The sequence below is a fragment of the Arachis hypogaea genome, chromosome 14 (genome assembly GCF_003086295.3).
Source record: "Arachis hypogaea cultivar Tifrunner chromosome 14, arahy.Tifrunner.gnm2.J5K5, whole genome shotgun sequence".
Taxonomy (NCBI): domain Eukaryota; kingdom Viridiplantae; phylum Streptophyta; class Magnoliopsida; order Fabales; family Fabaceae; genus Arachis; species Arachis hypogaea.
This window is the reverse complement of record NC_092049.1, coordinates 136,937,369-136,961,432: the sequence shown is the minus strand read 5'-3', so window position 1 is coordinate 136,961,432 and position 24,064 is coordinate 136,937,369. Positions and strand designations below refer to the sequence as shown.

Sequence of the window (24,064 nt, the reverse complement as noted above, 5' to 3'; positions counted from 1 at the left end):
GCGGATTACTATTATCATAATCAATTTATCATCTTCTAAATCTTCTATTCTATATACACTTTCATATTTGCATTTGGTACCTTTTCCTCTTTTCTCGTTTGAACCTTTTTTTCCCCATACTTCTTTTGCTTTTTCCCCTATTTGGGCATTTTTTTTTAACAAGGGTATCAAATAAAAAATAATTTAATTTTAATACGCTTTTAACATAAAATAATTTTATACATGCATATAATTACATAACGTGATATTAACAAAAATAATTATTTTTTATATTAAATAAAAAAACGAATATATTTGTATAATTATGTAAAATATTTTACATTATCAATATATCAAAATTAAACATATGACAAAAAATTGATAATTGAGAATTTTATAGTTTTATACACCTCACTTTTAAATATTATTTATTAAATAAAAAGTATTGTATTTTTTATTAACTAAATGAGTCTTAATTTTTTTAATAATTTAAATTTAAAATTTAAGATTTATAATTTAGTATTTAAAATTTAAGATTTAGAATTTTTTTTAACTTTAACATATGAAATTATTATATTATTAATTATTCAACTAATACTTGAAGTTAAACAAGGAAAAGTGTATTTCAGAATATACAAGTATTTATTAAATTTTATATTTTTATAAGGGTATAAATGGTATTATAAGTTTATAAATAAATTGTTTAGAATTCAATTTAAACACAATATTCTAAATTCAAATAAAATACATAAAAAAATCATTTCATATATTAGATGAACATATAATTAGATCCGTCATGCAATTATATACGATAAAATGTAATTTATCTTCTAATTATCGAGAAAGATCGGAATTATTACTTTTTAATTATATACCACTTGAATTTTGTCATTATTAAGAAAGACAAAATCATGTACTATAATTTAGAGAAAACATCACCCAAAAAAAAAAAAAATTTAAACAAGCACAACGAATTTTTAACTTTTCATATTAAATAATAAATTAACGGCCTACATGCACTAGTCGTATTTTTAATATAATTAAATTTTAAAAGCTTGGTTTATATAATTTAAATACAATTTTTTTAGTGACCAATTTAAATACAATTGATCATTGTTGTTAATTAACTATTTAACTCTATGAAAAAAGATCTTTTAAAATGACAATATTAATAAAGTAATAAAGTAATACTTTAATTACTTTTAAATTTATAATATTTATTATTTATAAATTTCACTATTTTAATTTAATAATAATTAATAGTATATTTTTTTAAAAAAAAAACAACTTTAAAAAATCCGAATCCTAACTCTATATTCATGGTCCTTAATACTGCTCTTTTATATTTTCAAATTCTATTGAAAGGAAAACTTGACTTAAATGGACTCCAATGTTTTATTCAAATCCAATGCTTTATAATTTTTGTAGTTATCTCTTTCTTCGTATAACGTGATTGTAAATTGGTACATGCATGTGTTACTTGTTCTTTTAATTTATTTTGTGACATTATTGGTTTGAGAAATATTATTAGTAGTCAATTCAATTGTGTAACCCAAAAAATATGTCTATTCACCTGAGGGAAAAAATGACCATTAGCCATCTCGAGACAACACTAGATTTTTATATATAATCCCAAATTATCGTCTTCTAATTTTTAGCATATTTGTCATTTCTTTTGTATATTATTCAAATTTTTAAATTTATTAGAATATTCATTCAGATATCATCAGTTTTATCCTTGAAGTTCTTGCACCAATGTATGATAACCCTCGTTTACACAAACATAGACATGCAGGTGGATGGAATTTTTTTTTTTCCTAAAAAAAATCATTTGATAACTACTGGGGGGATTCTTCATTGAAGATAATAAGATAACCGGGAACTTAAATTAAAAGGATATATATTTTTCCTAAAATATATTTTAAAAGCATTTGTTAATAATATGATGATAAAAATTAAGATTTTGGATATAATCAAAATTCTTTTTAAAGAAATTTCATTTTTATGGTTTAAATCAAGAACTTAAAAGAAAATCTCGTGGTTTTTTTTTTCTCTTTTTTATTCGAAGTTAATAGAGGGAAATTAAAAAGAAAAAAAAAAGTCATTTTCAGTCAACTCAACATCGAAAAATATTGAAAGTGATTTGCTAATTAGCAAAAAAAGCCATGACCAATTAATGGCCGCTGGCTGTGTAAAAGGCAACACTAGACTTTTAAGATGGAGTAGAATTCTAACGGTTTTTTTTTTCAGAAATTAAAAAAAAATTATATTTAAACTTTAATTCCACAAATACGATATTTTTTTTGGTATAAAGCAACTTCGCCGCACTCTCGGGCGAATTCTCTTTAACTTTTTTGAAATCCGTATTTTTAATCTATTTTAATTCATTATCATCATCTCCAAATAACATATAAATCTACAAACAGTATATAGAATACACAAAAATATATACAGACAACAATCATGGTTTTTTTTAAGAATTTTTTTAATTATAAATTAAAAAAATAAGCCATATTTAATAATGGCAACCATTATCATCGTCTCAAAAAATACACAGGTATATCGGAATAAGCCATATTTAACAAAGATTTTTTTAATTATAAATCGTATTTTATATAAATAAATTTTTTCAAAATAAAATATAAATATGACTTATTCCGATGTACCTGTGTATTTTTTGAGACGATGATAATGGTTGTCATTGTTAAATATGGCTTATTTTTTTTTTATTTATAATTAAAAAAATCTTTGAAGAAGCTATGGTTATTGTTTATGTATTTTTGTATACTCCTATATACTATTTGTAGATTTATATGCTATTTGGAGATGATGATAATAGATAAAAAATACGGATTTCAAAAAAAAGTTGAAAGGAGTTCGCAGGGTTAGGCGAACTCTATAATTTTTATAGAGTTCGCCGAAAGTGGGGCGAACTTTCTTTATACAAAAAAAATCGTATTTGTGGAATTAAAGTTTAAAAATGGTTTCTAGAAAAATATAAAAAAAAAATTTATTTCTAAAAAATATCCGAATTCTAACACATTATATATATCTTATTTTGGCTCTTCAAAATAAAGTTAAGGTACTAACACATTAATATTTTTTTAATAATGATATATATGACAGAAAATAACAGGCTTATTTTAAGTTTATAGAAATATATAATTCTTCTAATACTAATTATAATTGATTACTCTATATTTAAGACTTAAACTCAAGCCAAGGCTACGAATGTGTCATTTAAATTTGAATACTCTAGCTAGCTTCAATTATCAAATTTTGGAATGCCATTTTGATGCAATAAATAATGTTAGCATCTCTCTCTCTCTCTCTCTCTCTCTCTCTCTGATTTTTGGATTTTTATAACTAATTGATAAGTCCTTTAATTTTATGGATGAGAAACTTTTTATTTGTCACACCAGAAGCACTATGTACATGGGGGTACCCCATAGGCCATAATGAGATGTCATCTCTATGCTTTCCACTCCAAGACTTTCATAATTCACAAGAACGCTTATAACCATTTCTAGACGACTTTGGAACATACAAGAAGTTTCATGCACAGTGAAATCAAAATTTAATTAATCTGTTAGCCATTATAATTTTATTAAATTTACAACTAAATTCTTATATATATATATATATATATATATATATATATATATATATATATATATATATATTATGAAATTAACAATAATATAAAAATTTAACTGAAAAAATATATAAATTTAATTATAAATTTAATAAAATTATAAAAATTAATAAATTAATTAAATATTAAATAAATAATAAAATGAATAACTTAGTAACAAAATAAATAATAAACAGATGGGTCCATCACCAATATATAACATCAATTATTGATCTCAAGAAGATGGTTGTCGTTATGAGTGTGGAACTAAAATTTTGAAAATAAAATAGGATAACATACTAAAAATAAGACATAAAAAATAAAATATAAAATTAATATTTTATATTTTATTTAATAATAAATTAAATATAAAAAATAAATTTATTTTTATACAAAAAAAATTAAAAAATATATAATAATAAAAATTATAATTAAAAATAATAAAAATAATAAAAAATAAATTATATTTGTATTAATAATTTATATTTTTTATTAAAAATAATATAATATATTAATTTAATATTTTAAAATATAATATTTATATTTATATTTTATCTGTTAAATATAATTTTATATTTTTATTTTATATTTCACCATCAAACTTAACATTTTACTCTCTATGGAGCACGAGTATTTTTTCAATTTCGCTACGTTTATACTCTTTATAATAAAATATTATTTTTACATAGTAATTGTTTTAATAATTAAACATGTATTTTTATTAATAAAAATAAATATATAATTAATTAATAATAGTTATATTTTTATACAGATATCAAAAATATCTATTATATGAATAATATTTTTTAATAAATGATGTTAATTAATCTTTTAATAAATAAATATTTTATCTTAATTTTTTAAATTTTAAAACTAAAATAAAAAAATTGACTTAAATTGACTTATATTATAATATGAATTTTTTTTTAATAACACAACTCTTAACTTGATTATTTTGATACAATACGATGACTTCATTATAAAAATCGATCAAATATTAGTGCAACTAATTTAGTAACAGTTTTTATTTATAATTTATAAAAAATTTAAGGATAAATCACATAAACAATATAAATGTCTCTCAATATTATACTAAAATTTCAAAATTCAAAACATTACATGTTCCTTTTTTAAAATCAGATCTATATAAATTGAAGTTAGAAAATTCAATTTATAAGTTAAGTGTACAATGTAAATTGAATTAGATGAAATCGATTTACCTAATAAATAATTAAATCAAATGAGTTAGATTCGATCGATTTGCTAAGATTATCAATAAATCGAAATAACTTGAGTCGATTTTTAAGGAGGAAGAATTAATAAGTAAAAATGTAAAAAAAAAAAAATTATGCATGCTATTTTAATTTACTGTTTGAAATAATAAAAAAAAAATCGAGTCTACTTAATTTGAATTACTATAATATCCAACATACAGGTGATATAAATCAAATTGATATAAAGAATTGGTTCCTATATAAAAATGATCAAAGCGTTATGGATTCATTAGAGTAGAAGTCACAATAATTAGTAATGATAATCTTTTACTTCTGGTACACTATAGAGGGTCGATTAAGAAAAAATACGTTTTGGAATTAAATTTACTGACAAGCCTCGCGAGATGGACCAGGCCAGCAATATGCAAGTTTGACATGATCCTATCTTCTAAAAGCATATCATGATATACCTTCTCATGCTCGTGATATATCAGTGGACATGACAATGAAATAATTCTCTTAGAATCATAACATTTTATAAGACAAAAATCACCTAAAACGGATAATTTTAATAAAAAATAATTTAACCTACCAAAATTAAATTCAATTATATCGGAACATAATTAATTTAGTATTTACGACGGAAAGCTAAACTCTTTAATTTATAACTAAAGTTGTAGTATCTTTATTAATCTAACATTTGATCATTTAGTTTCTTAGATAAATTCAATCATTCTAAATTCTTACTAATATTCTACTACCTAATTAATCCAATACTTAAAATTCAAATTAATTTAAATTAAATTCTAACAAAATTTTTAACCTCGTTAAACTTCTAACAATAAAAACTCATAAACCCTAACCGTTGTTAAATCTACTCGTCAACATACTTAGAAATTCCTTATCCAGCATTTATTTGTGATTTCAATCTTCTAACATATTAATACCTATAAATTAATACTCTAACTACTATTTGAAGTTTAAAGATTTTAATAATTTTAACAATCAAGTTTTAAGCGAATTAATATCATAACAATTCTTTATTTTTTAAAGAAAATAAAAAAAATTCAAATTTTATTTACTAACCTCTTCATGTTCGCTACAGCAATATAGACGACTCCATCCAACCAATAGATTCGATTTGGGTCGTCTTTCATTTTCGTAGTATTACTCTGAAAGAGCCTAACAGCGGAAACAACACAAATATCCAACACAAGAACAATATGGAAGCACTCACAACACAATATGGCAGCAACTATAACAAGCAAATATAGCAAGTAACGCAATAACAAGAATACACCGAAATTTTAACGTGGAAAACTCCCTCAATGTGAGAGGTAAAAATCACCGGTCGTCCAGACCAATGAAATAGCTCCACTATAATCAAATGAGGTACAAGAGAGTCTCAAACAAAGCACAAAAACGTGCATATAACCAGCCAAAACATCAAATCACCAAAGCTTATAAATGAGAAGCAAGAAGATGAAATATACCCAAAAAAATAGAGCTGCTGTCAAAGCCAATTTCTTCCTCTGCAGACATTCAATTAAAATCTTCACCGTTTAGAATGAAGAACAAGATATGAAGAATCTACAGTCCAAATTTCACGTCGATCCAACGGTGAAAAATTGAGAAATTGCTGTTCTGTGTAAAAATGGAAAACTTAATTTCTCTCAGTGCAGACTTCCAATCAACATCTCCACCATCCAGAATGAAGAACAAGATGAGAGAAACACACAGTTCAAATTTCAAGTCGATCCAATGGTGAACTAATGAGAAACTGTCATTTGAAGTTTACTACTTTGGATAAAAACGAAAATTATGTTTTCCCTCTTCTTTCTCTCTTTGGTGGCTACTCTCTTTCTCTTAAATTGATTCCAAAAATCTGATTAGTGATTATGGTTGTGGTACAATAGATGGAAAGAAACACCCTCAAAATGTTAGACGTAAGCCTCACAAAGAAGAGAAAAAAAAAACTCAACACACTCTTATACTATGAATTGCCTCAGTTCTTCTGGATTTTTTGTTTTAGTGGGATATGGGGTGATATAATGTAATTCAAACCAAGTAAATTCGAATTCTATATACAGAAGTTTGCATATAAATTAAATTAAAGTTGTAGATTTATATTAAAAGCACGTGTATAATCGAATCAGTGTGTCGATTTATTATATGCCAAAATTATGGACTAAATCGATATAGATTATATCAATTTACTATGAATGATCTCAAACAAAATGCATTTTTTAATAAATCAAAACTACTTATTTCAGTTTACCTTAAACTCTACTAATTCAATACATGTATGTTAATTCGATTTATATAATAATATACATAAAAACAACCGCATAACATTTTTTATTTTGAATGATTCATATAATATTAAATTGCCTTTAATTTATATAAGTGTTTTACCCAAAATTTAAATCACACAATATTATACTATATACGTAACAAAAAAGTTAACCACCACCCCCATTACCCCACCTCGCTCATCCTTATTATCATAAATTCTAACTTTGATATTTCTATTGACTGATGCGCCATATTCCGCATCACCATCACCACTACGATCTTTTTTCCATTCTTTTTTCTTCTCTCATATTCTTTGAAAAGAAAGTGCTACCATTCGTTTATCTCATTTTTCCTCTAACATTCTTTCTTCCTTTTTAAAAAGTCTTCGTCATGCATTTATTTCTTTTTTTTTTTTTGCGACATTTATTTTCGGCAATTTTCCTTCTCTTCTAGCAGATTTTTTTCCGAAAACAAACTGATTAATATAGTTTGTAAATATTTAAAATTTCCACAAAGTTGAAAGAAAAATTGAATTAATTTTTGTTAGTCTTTAACAATTTTTTAGTAAAAAAATTATATTATCTCCAAATAATAAGGTCATAAACCGTGTTTAGTATTAAAGTTAAGATCACATTGTCCTCCACATGAACAGCAGAAAACCGAATTGAATGTTTAGTCATCCTTTGTAATTGGTGTTAATAACTCATTATTCATGATTTATACATCATTGTGATTTGTGAAACCAAAAGTTATCACAAAAAATAATTGAGTAAAATCAGTCTCTAAATAAACATATATTAGAGTAAATGGTAAATAAATCATTAACTAATTAAAAATATAAAAACGCCTCTCACTTTTTAAAATACGAGATATCTAAGTCCTTTTAAAAGACTGATTTGTCTTTATATATTTTAAACAGAAAAACTTAAATATCTCATACTTTAAAAATTTAAAAATATTTTTATATTTTTAATTAGTTAAAGAATTACATGTTTTCAAATTAAAAAGTTAAAAGTTTAATTATCTTTTTTCTCTATAAGCTATAAACTTTGTTAGCCAAATTCTTTTAGGATATTATTTCCACGTTAGGCTAGCTAATTAATCTTGTGGATACACATAAGAATTCTGGATCTTCATGCAAAAGATAGGAGATATTTTATGAATGTGTCAAGATTTAATATATCAGAAAAGCTCATTAACGAATAAACTCAAAAAATGCGATGCAAGGTCTACATTCTTCTTCTTCTTCCTCTTCCTCTTCTTCTTCTTCTTCTTTTCTTTCGTTTCTTGCCTTCTCTTTCTCCTTCTTCTTCTTGCTGCACGATTCTTCTTCCTCTTCCTCTTCCTCCTCTTCTTCTTCTTCTTCTTCTTTTCTTCGTTTCTTGCTTTCTCTTTCTCGTTCTTCTTCTTCTTGCACGTTCTTCTTCCTCTTCTTCTTCTTCTTCTTCTTCTTTTCTTTCGTTTCTTGCCTTCTCTTTCTCCTTCTTCTTCTTCTTCCTCTTTCTGTTCTTCTTCTTCATTTACGTGCTTTTCTCTCTGTTTTCTTTTTTCGTTATTCTCGATTTTCATTGTTTTTTGACATCAAGCTCTGAAATCGTTTTTGAAGAAGAAGAAGCAGCAGAAGACGGGGAGGAGAAAGAGAAAGAGTTCTGAAATATGCATAAAATGTACTTCAATGAATTTTTGGTGTATTTCTTAAATCCTTTGGGTGTATTTCTGTAATCCTTTGGGTGTATTTCTATAATCGTTTGGGTGAATTCCTGTAACAGTTTGGGTGTATTTCTGTAATCTTTGGGGTGTATTTCTGTAATCGTTTGGATGTATTTATAAAGTTCCATTATCTTCAAATTTGGCAAGAAAATTATTTTCATGGAGGAAGAAGAAGAAGAGTCATTCATAATGCATGGTGAGTAGCGCGCTTTGAAAACAAGAAGTTGTTGAATAACGTGCGTTTTATTTACTCTTGAATGTGGAAGTGTGTAATGCGTTAATTAAGTATAATGCATATGTTTTATTGGACTTGTAAGACTTGTAAGCCACACAAACTTGTATGTGTAGCAGGCCTCTTAATATATAAACCTTCTACAACACTTCCATCGTAATAAACCAAATTAAGGCTAGGAAAATAATGTTGAGGTTCGTTGTTTATAATTTATTCAATAAATATATTATAAAAGTAGAAATTAATTTCTAGTTGTTAATTTTTCAGTAAAACTTTTTTATGTTAAACATCTTCAACAGACACCCTTAGAACTGGCAAATCTCTTCTTTCATCAATCCTCAATAAAAAATCCTCACTGCAAATAATATTTGGATATACTTTTCTTAAACTTATATTATCCGGATTTTATTTAACCCAAAAATTAGTTCATGAGAAAGAAAAGTTGGCCAAACACTTTATGAAACTATTATTTTTTTTTTGAATTAGAACTATATAGTGATCTACTATATAAAAATATTAAAATGTTAATTTGTGTATTAATCTCATTTCTGCAAAACCAGTATATATTTAGCTTTTTCTTTTCGTTATCTTTTCAACAGAATAACATGCAATCTGCGTGAAATTGAAGAAATAAGGGAAGGTTTTTTTCTCATCCTATTTTTATTTATTCATTTTATTTTCATTGGTTTCAATAAAACTTTAAAATATCAGGTATAAACATATTATATATTTAAAAGAAATCCACAGTTTGATTCAGAATCCATAGTTTCAAACAAAATATCTGGTGTGCTTGATTTTAATAATTGCAAGGGGCATGGATCAAACTTCTTGTACAAAATTTTCTTTTCTTATTTGTTATTTTCGCTGATGATGGTAAGTTTGAGTGGGAGGTGAGAGTGATCATCATGAAAGTGAATAAAATAAATAAAGGAGTGACTAACAAGTCTTGTGGAAAAAAATATATAGTTAAATTAATTTTGTAGGAAAAATATTTGCATGGTATAGGAACACATATATTTTTAGGATTAATTCTTAATTTTATTATTTTTTTTTAAATAAGTGTTCTCTTTCTCATTTATTTAAAGTATGTTTTTATTATAAAGGTATGTTTGGTCTGTAAATGTTGGATTAAGTTTATAGTATAGTTTTACTTTTATATATCAAATTCATCATAAAAGTTTTTTACTCTACATTTTCTCTTGAACCAAATATATATACCCTAAATGAATATATTAGTGTATTAGTAGACTCTAACACAAGTATTAATCTATTATTTTATTAATTAAACAAATTTGAAATTAGTTAAAATAATAAGCATGTTCACTAAAATCAAAAGATCATGGATTTAATTATTGGAGTTAACAAAATAACTTTTTATAGATTATATATGATGAATGACAATTTAAAAAAAAAATTGTACACAAACTCTCTCCCATATTATCATTATGTTATGTAGTATAGATATAGAATTTAAAAACATAAGAATTCATTGCATATAAGCCTAGAATCTTGTATAGCAAGTAACCTGATAATTCATGTTACCTCACTCTTAGTGATCTCTCTCAATTGAGTGGCTTGTTTCTTTTAAATCTGATACAGTTTCTACAAAATCTTGTTCTAAGTTTCTATGAAAATGAACTAAAGTATATGTAGTAGCATACTTAAAGAACTATTATGTAGAAACATGAGATTACCCACCAAAAAATATTTATGAAGGTATCAAATTAATAGTGTCACCTATTTACAGCTTTATTACCCAGCAAGGCTGCAGAATGTGCAAGTTTTTGTATCTTTTCGTAATTTCTTTGCGCGATCGCCTCTTTGTCGAATATGGCGTCCGACAGAACAACGGCCGATGCTCCCCGCGAAATATATTCCTCAATAGAGTCTGCAAGCAATTAGAGATTATGACATTCATTTTCAATTTTTGTGAGAATGATCAACAACACTAAACTATAAAAACTACCTATATTTATCCCCTGAGAAGCAACCATAGAGACATGAGGAAAAGGCTTCTTGATTGCTGATATGTACTGAAATCCTCCAAGTGCAGAAACCGGATAAATCTATAACGCAGGGTAAATTATCGATTTTAGGAAAATTTTTAAAAGTATAATAAACTTGATTCTTTATATTAATTGTATTAGTAGAAGAACAAGAATGTAAAATGAAATTATCAGCACAGATCTAGAAAAAATTGGAGCCGGGATCAGGAGATTAGTGCATCCCTCCTATGAGCCCAAAAGCAGATGAGAAAATGCAAACTCCTCCATGCAACTAGTTTGCATGCACACTCTATCTATATTTGAATGTTCTTCAACATGGTAAACTAAACAGAACATTAGAAGGCCAACCTTGACAATTTTAGCTCCTGCTTCACATGCAGACAATATCTGCATTATCAAACGAATGCTAAAAAAAATGAACAAGGTATGCACATTAAGGAGGCAAGACGTCATGTTAATAGGATCTCCAAAGTAAGCCTTACTTCAGTTGGAGTCATTGTGCCAGGAATGTATAAAACTTCACCATTCTGAATGTAATACATAACGTCCTGGTAACCGATCGGAGCCCCCAAAAAAAAAATAAAAAAATAAAAAAATAAAAATTAAAAAGAAAATGAAAGAAATAACAAAACACTGTGACCAAGAACTAGTAGTTGTTATGTGACATCTTAATATAGTAATAAGGTCTGCAAATTCAAACCTTAACAATTGCTGGACTCATCAGAAATTTTGCTCCGGCATTGACTGCAGCTTTTGCATCCTCAATCCTGAGAACAGTCCCAACCTAATAGCAGATATCTGTTTGATTCAGACAAATTTTGAGAAGAAATGTAATATCATGTAATGATTATCCTAAATGGTGAGCTTTTTTTTTCAAATTGATTTTAGAGTTAACTGAGAGTTTTGATGATCTATATGTTGAAACAAATCATAAGAATCTGAGATAAGATTGTTTTACAAGCTAGTAATATCTTTTTTGCTTCTCTTTTTGTTCTTGATGTATTCTAGAAAACATTGAATCGAAAGAAATTTAGAACTTCGGGTAAATTTTGGTGAGATTTGATAAACAAGGTAATACCCTAACAATTACTATCCACATGCATAAAATACCCAACTATTTCAAATGTCTCAACTTTGAATTTTTTCCAAAAAAAATTGCACAAGTAGGCTAATACAGTTATCATGTTAGTAATAATCCAAAGGAAAACATTTTGGCTATGAAGAATTTCATGAGCAGCACGAGGAGACGACAACAGCATATTGACTATTTGATGCTTCAACCAGCATAGTGACTCAGTGGTACAAAAAACAATCTCAAATTTCAATGAAACGTGACAATGCAATGATGTTTTTTCCATATCATAAAACTTATTCTAGGTTCATGTGAAGATATACACTCAAACAAAGAATATTGATGCAGAAAGAGAAACCAGAAACTTGAAGGGTGCGAGCATACTCCGAGTGCCATAGTCGGGTGCTCCTTGACCAGCTGGTTTAGAACCTAAAAAGAACAGGATTAGAACAAATGAATTCTATAACACAGTGCTACAAGTAAAGTAAGCAAGCAGAAAAGATTAAGTGAACAACCTCAAACACACCTGGGGTTGACACCACAATCTCCAACTACATCAAAAGAGAAAACGAAACAAAAGCGATGAGAAACACACTATAAAGACAGAGAGCTGAGGACATTTTGCTCAAGTAAAAGTATGTCCTAGTTCTTTTTACCACAAAATGAACACCAAGAAGAACTATTTTAATCTGCTTATGAAGAATTTAGGGAGATTTAAAGTTATAGTTTGAAGTTTGAATACAAAGATACAAAGTAATTCATATCTTTTGAAATGCCATAAGGCTGATTTAAATTGATTGAGTTGAACCATTAGAAACAATGTGAAAACTTAGGTTAAATATATCCATGCAAATCTGCCCAAAGTTCTTTACTTTCATTCAAAATAAATTGATAAACAAAATAAAAAAAGAATATATAGAGCAAACTCACAACTGAGATGCCACCTGCTATTGCAGCATTTGCAACTTCATAGGCCACTTCTGCACTGTATGAAAGTGAAAAAGAAAAATTAAGGTCAAGGGTAACCGTGATTGAATACATTTATCTATAGGGTTAGTGTTTCTTAGCACACTTTTGATTGAAGTCCAATCACTATATATTGGTATGGAAAGTATGAATTCACTGAATTGTAAAACTCTCACATTCAATATGCTTATCAATATTACCAAAAACAAGCTAGAATTAACATCAACCACCAACTGAAGCAAACAAGAAGCATGAATGAAATCTGACAACCCACAAATACATTATTTTTTTAAAAAAAGTAGTCTTGGCAAAGTGCCCTGTCAAGAAAAATCAAAATTGACTATATGGAAAAATAATCAAATAAAAAAGAAGAGCAGAAGAAAAAAGAGAAACCTTTTAGCTCTGAGGCAAGCTATGACACCAGAATTCTCAATCTGGAATATTGTTTTGTCAGGTGAAGATGCTGAAACTGAAAGATGAACCTGAGGCTGAGGTGCTCTGCATGAAACTCTACCACATACTGAAGCAGCAGCAGCAGCAGAAGAAGAAGAAGAAGAAGAAGAAGAAGAAGATACATGGCATAGGGAAGAAGAAGATGAAGAGTGCAATTGGCAGAGTGCTGCAGTGGCCATTGTAATTGTAATTGTGCACTTCTTTACTTGTGTTTATGTGCCTAGCTAAAAAGAATTAACAGCTTATCCATTTGCAAGTTCCCAGTGTGGGATAGGATCCAAAATATCAAAATCTAACATTGGAATTTGGAATCAGTGTTTGGTTTGGTTTTATTTATATCTCTGAGACTTTATGTATTTCGTTTTCGGAGGATTACATATTGACATGTGTGTTTCATTAGATAAGGTAAGCATTCTACCAACTTTGGCTTCAATAGAATCGTGCACAAGCTCGCCTTCATCTTTGTAATCTTGAGTTAAAAGCTTATTGAAATTAAAAAGGAAAATTATATGTTTATTGGACTAAATAAAACTTATTATTATTATTATTATTATTAATGATACACAGTAATTTCTTAACTTTGTTCTATTTTTTAGTTTCAGTTTCTAATCACCAAATATAATATTCGGTCTCAAAAAATATTTTTCTTTAATTTTGAATTCCTTTGACTTACTAAAATCTATTTTCAAAGCTTTCTCTTGAAAAATAAAAGAAAGACCAATTTTATTGAAAATATTTAAACATTACTAACTGCATAATTTAACCTTTACATCAATATTTCTTTTTAAAATATAATTTGAATGCCATCTAAATTCTAATGGCAAGATTGAAACATGAGATGAAAGCATTGTACTAACTCAAATTCCAAACGAAGTTAGCCTCTGAACTTGGTCCTTTGTAGAATGTACTTTATTACATGATTCTAATCAAGATAAAGTCTTGGAAGAATTGTTTATTAAACTTCTGTCATGTCAGCATATTCAAATAATGGTACAATTGCAATACAAAAAATATACATACATAATAACACATTGAAAAACTCCACCAAAGTCAGGTTACATAAGTTATATCAAATTTAAAAAAAAAAAAAATGCTATTCAATAATCCTGGAGGTAGAAATACCAGTAGCATGTCCTCTTGATGGTGGTAAGATACTTTGCAATTTTTTAATCATTTGATCTAGATCCTTCAACTTTTCTTTGTGACCAGCCTTCAGTAAAAAATTTTCCATCATTGAAAATGAAGCAGTGCTCATATGTCTTCCTCGTTCTAACAATTGTTTGGAGCACTCAAAAGCTTCTTGCAATAAATTCCGGGAGCATAATCCAGTGACTAGAATATCCAAAGCATGAGAATGAGGACAATGCCCTCTCTCAACCATGTATTTCCATAAACTCAAACCCAAATCAACACGAGAATTTTGGCAGAAATATTTCATTAGTGTCACAACTGTTCTTGTTTTCGGAACAAAATTCCTTTTAGTCATTGTCTGGTAAAATTCACTCACACCTTCAATCCCCTTTGTCCTCTTCAACCCTAAGAACATTGTGTGGTAAGTTACCCCATCAAGCTCAATGTGTTTATCAACCATCTCGTCCATCAAGGAAAGCGCAGATTCAATATGTTTGACTCTAACCAATGTACTAATCAGAGCATTATAGGCACCAGTATCCACAACCAAGTTTCTAGACGGAATCTCGTTGAACAATTGCCATGCCTTTCCTTTGTTCCGTGCCAACCCTGCTCCATGGATTAATGTGGTTATGGTTTCGATTGTAGGGACAAAACCCCTCTGCTCCATTTCATCCAAAACCCTCAAAGCATCACCTAAACAAGCTTTTTTGCAGTAAGCATCAATCCTAATATTATAAGTCACACCATCAGGACTAAAACCCCTCTTAACCATTTCATGATAGAAGAGCTCAACAGAGGTAACATCACCTGATTCCTTGAACCCCAACAGCAAAATGTTCATGGTCTTAGTATTCGCAGGAAACCTCGGCGCCATCTTAACAAATACAGACCTAGTCTCCTTCATCCGCCTCTGAGTGCAAAATGCTTTCAGAAGCACATTGAACTCATCAGTTCCAAACACCTTCCCAACAAACACATCATGCTCCATCCTCCTAAAAGCTTCAAGAGTGTTGTCAGTGGATTGAAATTTGGCAATTTTGGTCAACATAATGCTCATGGACTTGAGTGTGAGGAGTGAAGGATGGGTTCTCCCAATTTCCTTTAACAAGCTCCAAGCTCTCTCAAAATACCTCATCCTAGTAAGAATATGAAGCGTCTTCTCCAAGGAATCGGGACTGAGGGGAGAGTGGGAATGGTGGAGGGTGAAGTTAAAGAACTCAAGAGCCTTGAGGCCGTTGCAATGTGAAGCAAAGAGGCGACCAAGGACATTTTCAATAAGCCGGGTGGTGATGGTGGAAGGAGGGAGGTGATGTAGCAGTATGGGGTGAAGGGGTTGGTCAGGGAAAGGGTGGTCATTGATGATTCTGGTGATGGTGTCCACATCAATTGGTTTTGTCTCCAAAGATGTTTTAGGTTGAGTGCACAATTTGAATGTGGAACATGGGTATGAGCTTGTCTTATTGAGGAGTATGAGGTTGTCAACTTCTGTTGTTTGCAAAGATGATTGAGATTGAGGTTGAGTGCAAAATTTGAGGGTGGAACATAGATACCAAGTTGTGTTGTGTGGAATTCTAGTGACAAATTTCTTTTGGTTCAGCCTAAGTATTGTGAGCATGATGTTGTGGTGAGACGCCCACCATGTGTTTGATATTTGAACCACCTATGGATGATTATTGGTTTGGGTTTAGGAGGATTAACATATCTCAAACAATAAACTTTAATCGATTTTGGTTTGGTTTAGAGTTTAGGAAGTTCTTTTCCGAACAAAATCCGAAAGAATCAAAATGGGGTTGGTGTAGTTTTTGGTTCCCTGCCATGACATATTTCAAACAAAAATCTCTCTTGATAACAAAGTTACATATAAAGAAGAGAACTAAATTTACATGAAGTGAAACAATTGTGTTATTTGATGTAGAAAGAAAAGAGAGAGAGAAGCAAATTGAGTTACCTTGCGGTGGCTGATGGAGAGCGATTTCAGTGGACTACGGCGAAGGGATTCTCATACTTTCAAGCTGAGCTTTTTATTCAAGTTAAAAAACTTTTAAAAATAATTTACAAAGTTATTTTCTTTATATCAATAATATTTTTTATTTATCACATTATTAAATTTTTACACTTATTTAAATAAATAAATAAATAAATTAATTATTCAATTAAATTATATTAATAATTATTTTTTTAGGTGCTAAAAATAAGAATAAGTGCTTTTTTTTATTCTTGATCATTTACTCAAAAAACAAAGTGTCTCTCAAATTTTAAAATTTTTTAAATATATCACTTAGATCAATAATAGAGATTATTTAAATCAATTACTTAAATAGTTAGCAATTATTTAAAAAATTTTTATCTGTGAATGAATGCTTTCTCCATGCATCAAGTAAACAGTGAGACATAGAAAATGATATATAAATTTTTCTTTAATAAAAACTTCATTGTTAAACCTTTTTTTTGCAAATATACAATAAATTAGAAAATGATACACTTTTTTTTTTATTTCTTTATAAAAAATAAATTAACGGTATATAATATTTTTCTTTTTAATATCTTTTAATAAAAAATAAATTTTATTTTATTCCTCCTTAATCATTATACACTTCTCTCTCCCTCCACTCGCAAGAAGCCATCGCAACCTGCTTCTTGATTTCTGAAGGAGCTTCTGTTTCTCCTTCTTCTCCTTCTCTCTCTTTCTCTCGCATCGTCTTCAATTCAATTCAGATCCAGCAGATCTTCCACAAACCACAAAATGTACGGATTCGAAGCTATGACCTTCAACATCCACGGCGGTTACCTGGAGGCCATAGTTCGCGGCCACCGCGCCGGACTCCTCACTACCGCAGACTACAACAACCTCTGCCAATGCGAATCCCTTGACGACATCAAGATGCACCTCTCCGCCACCGAGTACGGCCCTTACCTCCAAAACGGTGCGTTTCGTTTCGCCCAATCAAACCTCAATTACTATTATCATCTTAGTTATTGTTATTTCCTTCGATGTTTATTTTCTAATCTAACCAAATCTTGTTCTTTGGTGTCACAAAAACATGTAATTTGCTTCCTTTCGGCTGTGATGAGAGAAATTTGGGAATATTGGTATTTTTTGTATGAATGATGGATTGATAGATTTCAAGTTGCGTTTGTATGATGCGGTACTTCGAGGAAAATTTTAAACTTTTTCATTTATGTGACCAAGTTTTCCCTCTGATATTTTAGGTGTTGGATGTAAATCTAATTTGATAACTTTGTGCTTGTTGCTTGTTTTATCCCTTGTGCAAGAATCAATTGTCTTCTGAATTTCTGATCTGATTCTAGTTTGTTAATGCATCTTGTAATTCATATTGTGGGTTTGGAATTATTGGCTTATGCTGACCATTGATGAATTGCTCTGTTGCAGAGCCTTCTCCATTGCATACAACTACCATCGTGGAGAAATGCACTCTTAAGCTGGTTGATGATTACAAGCACATGCTGTGCCAAGCCACCGAACCCTTGTCAACCTTTTTAGAATACATCACGTATGCGAACTTGATTTTTTCTGTTTGATACCTATTGTAGCTTTATAGTGATGATATATGCTTTAATTATGGCTTCAAGGGATGAAAATTTTAAGAGCATCTTATTAATAATAAGTTGATTGCTACTGAATGCAATTACTATAATCAACACTAATCCCTTTCGAAAAGTTGGACTCAGATCATAACTCCAGAATAGGTTATTATGGATGAGTTTTGAGCCCTTTTATTTTGAAGGGAGCTTTGTTGTTAGTTTAGGTATACCAGAGAAATGGCTGAGCTTATGCTCTGTTTATCCTGCAGATATGGTCACATGATTGATAATGTTGTTTTGATTGTTACTGGCACCTTGCATGAGAGAGATGTTCAAGAACTACTAGAAAAGTGCCATCCGCTTGGCATGTTTGATAGGTAAGTAGTTTCTACTTTATGTCCAATTTCCAATATATTGAATTTCAGCAAATTGTAATTTTGATTTCTTTTTCTTCTTTTCGTTTTTATTTTTGTATATTGTTTCTCTCTGGGGGTTCTCCTCAGCATTGCTACTCTGGCAGTTGCTCAGAATATGCGGGAGCTTTACAGGCTGGTTCTTGTTGATACTCCACTTGCTCCATACTTCTCTGAGTGCATTACATCTGAGGTAAATCATATTATCTGACATTTTCTTCTACCTCGATAAATAATCTTATTTGATAAATGATTATAGAGTTGTAGTACTATTGCAATAGGTTGTGGTAAGAAAAAGTTCTATGAAATTGTTATTTGAAAACATCATGGTATTAATGAGAACAAACCCCCCTCCGCCCCCCCCCCCCCCCTTCCTTAAAAAAAAAAAATTACCTGTGGAAAGAAAATATACTGTTACTAATACTATTGCCATCCATGGTTATTGCTTCATATGGTTTCATTGATGCAAAGCTCTGTGGTACTTGTTAATTTCTTAAATTTGTGCTTTTGATATGTGTTTCATTGCCCTTGTGCTGATTACTCTTGTTGCTGTTATATTCGTCCTTTTTTTCTAGGACTTGGATGATATGAACATTGAAATAATGAGGAACACGCTTTACAAGGCCTACCTTGAAGACTTTTACAGATTTTGTGAGGTGACGGATGTGACTTTCTTTTCTTCCCACTACTATGGTTCTTTTCTTGTAATCTTGTCACATTTTTCTCCTTCTTACTTTCATCAATTCCAATTTAAACAGAAATTGGGTGGTGCTACTGCTGAGATCATGTCTGACCTTCTAGCTTTTGAGGCTGATAGAAGAGCTGTGAATATTACCATAAATAGGTATGTTGAAACTGAGAAGGCTTTGTATAACTGTTTCGTTTATCTGGATACTTAAATTACATAACTGGCACTGATGACTTCCACCTTGTGCAGCATTGGTACTGAGCTCACCAGAGATGATCGCAGAAAATTGTACTCTAATTTTGGTTTACTGTAAGCTCCTCACTTATTTGTATTTCTTTCCCAAATTAAAAATAATGTTTATGGTTTTATGCTACTATGGAATGCTTATTCTGGTAATGACTGATTTATCTCAAACAGTTACCCATATGGTCATGAGGAACTTGCTGTTTGTGAGGACATTGATCAGGTATTATTTGCATCTCAGTCTTGTGATGTTTTGAGTTACTTGAAATTTGATTGCTGCTTTTTGAGGTTCTGTGGTATATATAATTTTCACTTTCCTAAATGGTTTTGGCTAACCAAATTTCCCCAGGATCTTTTTGTAGTTGAGTAGTTGACTTTCCTGCTAAGTTGGTATCTTTCCTAAAATATATAGCAGTCACTTGTATTTCTGGTTGTTTTCTGGGCCATAATTCTCTTGTTTGGTTGCTCGCCTAGGTTCGAGCTGTTATGGAGAAGTATCCCCCCTATCAGTCTATTTTTGCCAAGTTATCCTATGGAGAGAGCCAGATGCTTGACAAGGCATTTTATGAGGAAGAGGTGAAGAGGCTTTGCTTAGCATTTGAGCAACAGGTATTTAACTGAACCACATATCAATTTTTGTTCATGTAGTGAATTAGTTAATATTTTGAAGTTTACTTTATCCCTGAAACTTAATTATTACATCTTCAAGACGAACCTTCCTCTTTTAATTCCTTAATGAATAACTTAGATAAACCCATACTTTAAGGACCACTTCCTATAGACACCCATGGAACAAATGATTAGAAGTCTTGCCATTTTTTTAAACTCTCTGTCGCTGGCATGCCATATTCATTACTAAGATGCACTATTTTGTCTGGGTTGCAGTTTCATTATGCTGTATTCTTCGCATACATGAGGTTAAGGGAACAAGAGATCAGGAACCTAATGTGGATTTCTGAGTGTGTGGCTCAGAATCAGAAGTCCAGAGTTCATGACAGTGTTGTCTTTATATTTTAGTTGAATTGCTTAGTACAAATTGTATGTTTATTTGAACAATTGTTTGTACACTTTCTGCATTTTATATCTAAGTTGCCATTGGTAGTAAGTCGCTGTTTAGAAGATTGTGATAAAAATAAAAGATTATAATCTTATGCCGATGAAATCTATTGTATTATGGAGGGAAGATTTTTGTAGTTAAATTTGTTTTAAATATGTTTAGTTTAAAATATGCTATATTCAACTTGTTTGTTGTAATTGCTACAATAAATAGTTTTATGAAATAAACTTGCATTGAATACATATCTTTTACTTCAGCAATTATCCAAAACATGGTTACTAACACTTGGCTGATCTAATAAGTGGGGGTATGTTCATGTTTTCTTAGGTAAATTTTATGTTTGTAAATTGACCTAAACAATTCCATGTAGGACTTAACTAAGTTGATTAGTCATCGACTAACGTCAAGTTAGTTGGAATCCAATAAACTTTGATTATTAGTGGATTAAGCAAGGCAAGCCATAACCAACGCAGTCCTTAATTCACTATAAAAACCGATTGGTCAGTCTTAAATATTCTCATCTCAGATACAAGATGGATATGTTGTGCTCTCTACTCATTAGTACTACAGTATATTCTCCTTAACCCTTTCCTCATCCATTGTCACAACAAATTCTTTACCTTTCTTTCAACCAAGTCTGGAATGTCATGAAGATGAAAGCCTTGTTGCGCTTTAAACAAATGTTCATCATCAGTAAGTATGCTTCCTATAACCCTCAGTTATCCTAAACTTAACTGCTGCTTGGAATCGAACCACATATTGCTGCTCTTCATGGCATGGCATATACAAATTAGTCACAGGTCATGTAATTGGCATTGATCTTAATAGCAGCCAGCTGACCAGCTATATGGTTCCATGGATGCTAATAGCACCTTTTTCTCACTTGTGCATCTTCTAAGTCTTTATCTTTCCGACAATACGAAAATACATTTTCTCTTGAAGTCCCACCTCAAGTTTCTCATTTGGCCAACTTGCTATCCTTGGATCTGTTCAGCAGTATGTTGTATGATGGTCCAATAATCAACAATTTGCAACTCGAGGCATCCACTCTCAAAAGCTTAACTCAAAACTCAACTAGACTCTAACACTTTCATCTTAATTTTGCTAGGGTTTGTCATCTTTACTTGATATCTCATAAAGCTTACATCTCTGCAAGTACTCTCTCTTCACCAAGGTGAACTACTATGGTGAATTCCCAATTGGAATATTCCATCTTCCAAACTTACAGTTTTAAATTTGGGAGAAAACCAAAATCTCAGAGGTGCACTACCTGCATCGTCGATTGGAAACCTATCTTGGCTCTTGAGATAGCTGTCATGATGAAATTCCTCACTATTTTTAGACTTGAGAATCTTGCATTTTTATCTCTAGGGAACTATTTCTTCGAAGAGCAGTTTGAGCTCGACTTGTTTTCGAAATATAAGATGCTTCTTAATTTGTCTTCCAACGAATTGTCTTTGTTCTCACAAAAAAAAAAAAAAAAGGTGCTGGCAATGTAACAACCCTTCCTCCATTCCAATTTGATAGCATTGGCTTCTGGCAATTTAACCTAGAAATCCCAACTTGGATAATGAATTTAACCGCATTAATCACTTGGATCTTCATGGTAGCAACCTTCAAGGTGAAATTCCATACTTCCTCTTCACATTAGAGAATCTTACTAGTCTTGATCTATCTAGTAATTGGTTGGAGGGACAAATCGAGCTTGACATGCTTTCAAAGCTCGAAAAGCTTACTTCTCTTGGTTTAGGCAGACAATAATTGCATTTTCTTGAATCTTACCTATATGATATTCTCTCAAATAGTCTTGGAATTACATTCATGCAATTTGATTTTCCCAATTTTATTCGACACCTAGAAAAATTGATAGCTTTTTAAATACAAGGCAATGGGATAAAGACAATACTGATTTACCGAATTGGATGTGGAAAGAAACGAGTCTTCAAAAATTGGTTGTTTCTCTTGTGCAATATGCAATCTAGAATCACTTGTGCAACTTGATTTATCATACAACAATTTAGCTGACATGATTCTGCCTTGTGTGGGAAGTTTTAGCCGATCTCTTCAAATTGAGGCTAGGGCAAAATAAATTGGCTAGTCGTATTCCTCAAAATTGTGTGAAAGGAAATGTACTTTAGGGGATTGATTTTAGTTCTAACTTCTAAGAAGTTCCATGGTCAATTACCAAGAGCATTGGCTAATTGTAGAATGCCCATCAAAATGTACGTTTCCAAAGCTTCACGTCATGGATCTTTCTCAAAATGGCTTCCCAAAAAATTTATTATCAGAAATAATCATGACTTTTAAATCCATGACAAATTCTAACACAAGTCATCAAGTAAACTTCAACGACCACATTTATTATTTTGGGGAAAATTATAATTCAGATCTTAAATTGTTTTCCTTTGCAATGTCTGACAAAGGAGTTGTCATGGATTACATGGGGCTTCAACACCTTCTTTACTTGGTAGCCATTGATCTTTCAACAATTTGTTTTTCTTTTTATTTGTCAGAGCCTTTTTTATTTATCACACAAGTCACATACCCACAATATGAGGTTTTTAAACCTCATTCAACCAAATAATACCTTTCATACACATAATATTAAGGGTTTTCAGTCACAATTAGCTTTAACTAAGTCTCAAATTCGGATGTATCTATTACAAACGCAAAGAATTTCACCACTAAAGTAAACCTTGAGTGCGAGAACAATTTAATTTGCCATCGGATCTAGGCTTCAGCTGAATTTTTTAGAGCCTTATAACATTCTCTTGAAAAAAATATTATCATGTGTTTTTTTTATTTTTTTTATTTTGGACTTAAAAAGATAATTAGTTATATTATGGAAAGCTTTTCATTGGGTATGTCATCTGTGGACACTGAAGAGTTTGGAGTGGCATACTAAGTCACATATTCCAAGCCCAAAAGAAAAAGTCACATATTTAATGGGTCATGTCAACTGTAATAAATCTAACCCAGCTTCTTATCAAACTTTCATATAGTTTTTGGACGTGAACTTCCCTATATTATTTCTTTTTGGACGGGCTTCCCTGTATTGTTTTACCAAAGAGAATGGTTTTTATTAGGTTTACAAGTTTGGGCTTTCATTCTGTCCAACTGTTTTAAATTATGGCCCAAATAGAGAGACTTGTAAAGAGGATACAAAGTCATGGACTAAATGTCTCATAGAGAATAATAGAATTGATTGTGTCAGACTAAATGACAAAAAAAAAAAAATCCGAACATATTCGAAATAAAATGAATTCATTTAATGTACAATCTAAATATTAAAATTAATGGGTCCATAGCTCAGTGGTAGAGCATTTGACTGCAGATCAAGAGGTCACCGGTTCGAACCCGGTTGGGCCCTTAAAAAGATGTTATTATGAATTTTTATGGTTACTCTTCCAGTACTTATAAGTTAT

The 24,064-nt window shown here is 30.0% G+C and overlaps 3 protein-coding genes and 1 non-coding gene across 5 annotated transcripts; 2 read left to right on the top strand and 2 right to left on the bottom strand.

The window, feature by feature from the left end:
- Nucleotides 1-10,478: 10,478 nt before the first annotated feature.
- Nucleotides 10,479-14,007, bottom strand: LOC112744464 (uncharacterized). Of its 2 annotated transcripts, none has more exons than XM_025794105.3 (9): nt 13,502-14,007; nt 13,073-13,127; nt 12,658-12,693; nt 12,527-12,571; nt 11,771-11,854; nt 11,553-11,618; nt 11,419-11,457; nt 11,031-11,130; nt 10,479-10,952 (listed from the first exon to the last, which is right to left on the bottom strand). In XM_025794105.3, the coding sequence occupies exons 1-9, from the start codon at nt 13,738-13,740 to the stop codon at nt 10,798-10,800; spliced, it is 819 nt and encodes a 272-aa protein (XP_025649890.1). In that variant the 5' UTR covers nt 13,741-14,007; the 3' UTR covers nt 10,479-10,797. The 2 variants fall into 2 exon arrangements, with proteins under 2 accessions (XP_025649890.1, XP_029148193.1); XM_029292360.2 differs by having other exon boundaries at nt 12,501-12,571; nt 12,669-12,693; nt 13,502-13,995.
- Nucleotides 14,008-14,435: 428 nt separating this feature from the next.
- On the bottom strand, nt 14,436-16,738 carry LOC112744463 (uncharacterized). Its single transcript, XM_025794104.2, has 2 exons — nt 16,644-16,738; nt 14,436-16,505 (listed from the first exon to the last, which is right to left on the bottom strand). Exon 2 carries the CDS (start codon nt 16,308-16,310, stop codon nt 14,655-14,657), a length of 1,656 nt encoding a protein of 551 aa, XP_025649889.1. The 5' UTR covers nt 16,311-16,505; nt 16,644-16,738; the 3' UTR covers nt 14,436-14,654.
- Nucleotides 16,739-17,223: 485 nt separating this feature from the next.
- On the top strand, nt 17,224-20,881 carry LOC112744462 (V-type proton ATPase subunit d2). Its single transcript, XM_025794103.3, has 10 exons — nt 17,224-17,619; nt 18,087-18,207; nt 18,508-18,615; nt 18,742-18,844; nt 19,227-19,307; nt 19,410-19,495; nt 19,589-19,648; nt 19,757-19,805; nt 20,057-20,191; nt 20,468-20,881. Exons 1-10 carry the CDS (start codon nt 17,439-17,441, stop codon nt 20,597-20,599), a joined length of 1,056 nt encoding a protein of 351 aa, XP_025649888.1. The 5' UTR covers nt 17,224-17,438; the 3' UTR covers nt 20,600-20,881.
- Nucleotides 20,882-23,937: 3,056 nt separating this feature from the next.
- Nucleotides 23,938-24,009, top strand: TRNAC-GCA (transfer RNA cysteine (anticodon GCA)). Its single transcript has one exon. It is a non-coding gene; the product is annotated as a tRNA-Cys (tRNA).
- Nucleotides 24,010-24,064: the final 55 nt, after the last annotated feature.

Coding starts and splice junctions, on each gene's coding strand:
- LOC112744464 (XM_029292360.2), bottom strand. CDS start 13,740: ATGGCCACTGCAGCACTCTGCCAATTGCACTCTTCATCTTCTTCTTCC. Junction 13,128..13,501: donor GCTTGCCTCAGAGCTAAAAG/GTTTCTCTTTTT, acceptor ACTTTCATACAG/TGCAGAAGTGGCCTATGAAG. Junction 11,458..11,552: donor GCACAATGACTCCAACTGAA/GTAAGGCTTACT, acceptor TTGATAATGCAG/ATATTGTCTGCATGTGAAGC.
- LOC112744462 (XM_025794103.3), top strand. CDS start 17,439: ATGTACGGATTCGAAGCTATGACCTTCAACATCCACGGCGGTTACCTG. Junction 18,845..19,226: donor CTGAGTGCATTACATCTGAG/GTAAATCATATT, acceptor CTTTTTTTCTAG/GACTTGGATGATATGAACAT. Junction 19,806..20,056: donor TTTGTGAGGACATTGATCAG/GTATTATTTGCA, acceptor TTGCTCGCCTAG/GTTCGAGCTGTTATGGAGAA.
- LOC112744463 (XM_025794104.2), bottom strand. CDS start 16,310: ATGCTCACAATACTTAGGCTGAACCAAAAGAAATTTGTCACTAGAATT.